At 34.9% G+C, this 3,031-nt stretch overlaps 1 protein-coding gene across 1 annotated transcript in view; it reads left to right on the top strand.

The window, feature by feature from the left end:
- Positions 1-1,353, top strand: part of LOC107673741 (protein HEG-like) — an 11,773-nt gene extending 10,420 nt beyond the window's left edge. Inside the window, exon 14 of the mRNA XM_016467502.1 lies at positions 1-1,353. Within this exon, the coding sequence (XP_016322988.1) occupies positions 1-72 (72 nt within the window). The 3' untranslated portion in view covers positions 73-1,353.
- Positions 1,354-3,031: the final 1,678 nt, after the last annotated feature.

Raw genomic sequence — 3,031 nt, 5'->3', positions numbered from 1 at the left:
TCCTGCATCTACCCAGCTCAGTGGAACCCTTCCTTCATAAGCGATGATTCACGGCGAAGGGACTACTTCTGACAGCCTTACCCAGCAGGTGTGCAATTTGATACTGCATATAAGCTCTCTCTGTATGGTTGGACCTGTCCCAGATCTTGGAGCTGAATACTGACCACTAAAGGCCTTTGAATGTGAAAATGAGCTGGCAGGAAAAGACCATTATCTGTGAGACTGGAAGAAAGCCACAGAGGCCTGTCGGGGTCAATTTAGCATTTGAACAGTCCCACAGTAAGACATTAGTTTCTGGTATGGAGTTGATGAACTGATGTTCTCGTAGCTCCTTGCAGAGCGTTTATACTTAAGTGGAAGTCAGTGAATTTAGAATAACACATAAGATGCTTGAGCTACAGTATAACTATTATATTATAAAAGTTTGCATTATGAACCCCTCAAACAGATATTAGCTCAAATGGAAAAAGCCATAAATGTATCATATTTATACTTGGAATAATGTACCCAACTTGTTTGTACTGAGTTTTGTGAGTGATGGGGTATCTAGATGTCTGTTTGTGTATGTTAATCAAAAGTTGGTTAAAGGGATAGTTCACTCCAAAATGAAAATTCTGGTATCATGTACTCACCTGAAAATAACGTCAAAGCTGCTCGTCTTGACTATAAAATCTTTTCAGACTCTTTCTAATAACTTATGGATTCAGAAGACATGGATTATACTGCATAAGTCTTATTGACCATTATCAGGATGTTTTATGGTGCTTTTTGGAGCTTAATTAACAGCCTCTGGTCCCCATTCACTGGTCCCACATTGTATGGAATAGAGCAGTGTGAACATTGTTTAAAACATCACCTCTTTTGTTCTGTGTTACAAAAGTTGTCACATGTATTTGGAACAAAATGAGGCCATTATTAAATTTTGGGGGTAAACCATCCCTTTAATGCTTTATCTGAGAAATGTTGTGAGATTTACGCTGGAGAATTAAACCTGTGTGAAAGCTGGTAGGACATTGAAACACAATATTACTGGATGCAGCATTCGTGTGAAATGTAGCAAATATTGCCACAAGGTATTACCGTTTGAACAACAGTAATAATCATAAAATGTAGTGCTGCCTTGTCTGTTTCCTAATTTATTTTATTTAAGTTTTGTGTTTCAGATAAAGATACTGTAGTATTATCTGAGGACCTCCAATGTGTTTGTTTGTATGGATGCTTGGTGGTGCATGAGACGGACTTGACCTGGTTCCAGGTGTCCGTTTTATTTTATCTAATGTGTGTTCTTGTGAGATGTGCTTTATTTGTAATCTTTAATATCAGAGACTGCTTTCCTCATTAGCATTTCCCCCCTCCTCTATGGATGGACACTTGAATCTGGCGTTGTAGTCAGAATTGTATTGTAAAATAATAGAGAAATAAAGTTTGATTTCTTATGTTTGTGTTTGTTGTAATTGTTAATTTCTTGAATTTGAAACAATTGTTTACTCAAAAGTGATATCTGACCCTTCACTAAACCCAGCCTTAAAAGACTGAGCTTATCTTCGACAACCTTTTGGCCTTTTCTAAAGTTCTAAAATGTAAACATAATGAAGGATCTTTATATTTGGATATTTGTCATTTGTTTTTCTCTGACATGGTGCTGGTCAGTCAAAATTCCGCCTAATGGCTAAAACTATTGTTAGAAAACTACAAACCCTGAAATGACCTCTTCCCTAATCAGTCAATTTAGGCTATGTCACTTCTGACAGCATGGTTTCAAGGGAAGCTTTGTTGGGACAGCACTCAAACTAAATCAGTCTATAAATGTTCTGAAGTGTGGGTGGATATAAAATGTTTTCATGGGCATGAAGTAATTTATAGTTCATGAATATAGGCATGATTTACAGTCAAAATAAATATTTAAAATGACTTGTGGTTTAAATTGTTAAATGTCAGAACACCGTTTATGTATAAGAACATAATTTGCATTAATTTGAATGGACATGAAATTACGTGTTGACCTTTGCAAACCACAAACTCACTTTTCCTCTGTATGCAAAAGGGTAAAAACAGTAAATACATTTATTATAGACTGAATATTAAATCATGTTTTCATTTTTAAAAATATATTTATTTTTGCTTCAAATTGTTTTGATTTGAATTTCTGTGGTGATTATTCAGAAATATACATTCTATATAATGCAAATGGACTGTAGAAATTCAGACATTGCTTACTGTTATGTTGTACCAAAGACTATAGAATACCTTAAAGGGACTTTTGGTTATTCATGTGTGTAATGTATTTATTCTTTGTAATCAATACTTCACAGATATTCACATGCTCACAGTTTTTCTTAGCCCAATGTTATCATTCTGACATTGCCAGTAGTTTTAAATTATATAAAACATATGAGAAGACATTGAGAAGTGCAATTATATGAAAACTAGACTGAATAATACAAAAAAAAGATAAATGTATAAATAATCAAATTTTGTCTTTTTATTTGCCTACGTACTACAAGTTTTCTTAAGAAAGAAAACCTTTTATATATTTTATTCAGTTATTGTTTCAGGTAACATGTGGCACGCTTATAGAAATATATGTGCATAAGTTATTCTCAAAAATGAGATCATTAGTTATTGGTGACGTGCCCTTGTTGTTTCAGCTCTTAATTCAGTTGTTGTAGTCCCACCTGGTGGACTGAATACATATTACAATCAATTTATGTTCAGAGCAGCTGAAGCGTTCCAACTCGTTCTCGTTCTTGAAACGCCCTGAGTTTCATGCCTATACAAGAAAAAAGCAAAGCAAACATTGAGAGCAGCTCTCAGGACAACCCCCCTTCTTCAGTCAACCAGAAAGAAAAAAAAATGTTTGGTATCCAGAGGTGGGACATTACCAGAAACTGCAGAGCTCAAATCTGGGTTATTTCCTATATATATATATATATGGGCCTATGTAAAGCTATTTTAATGTAGCCTATTTGTAGCTGCGTCCAATAAAAGTAACAGAGTAGCCTACATAACCAGCTCTCTCTCTCTCTCTCTC

This window comes from Sinocyclocheilus anshuiensis, unplaced genomic scaffold, assembly GCF_001515605.1.
Source record: "Sinocyclocheilus anshuiensis isolate Anshui unplaced genomic scaffold, SAMN03320099.WGS_v1.1 scaffold808, whole genome shotgun sequence".
Lineage (NCBI taxonomy): Eukaryota > Metazoa > Chordata > Actinopteri > Cypriniformes > Cyprinidae > Sinocyclocheilus > Sinocyclocheilus anshuiensis.
Note: the sequence above shows the minus strand (reverse complement) of the source record. Positions and strands in the feature narration are given on the sequence as shown.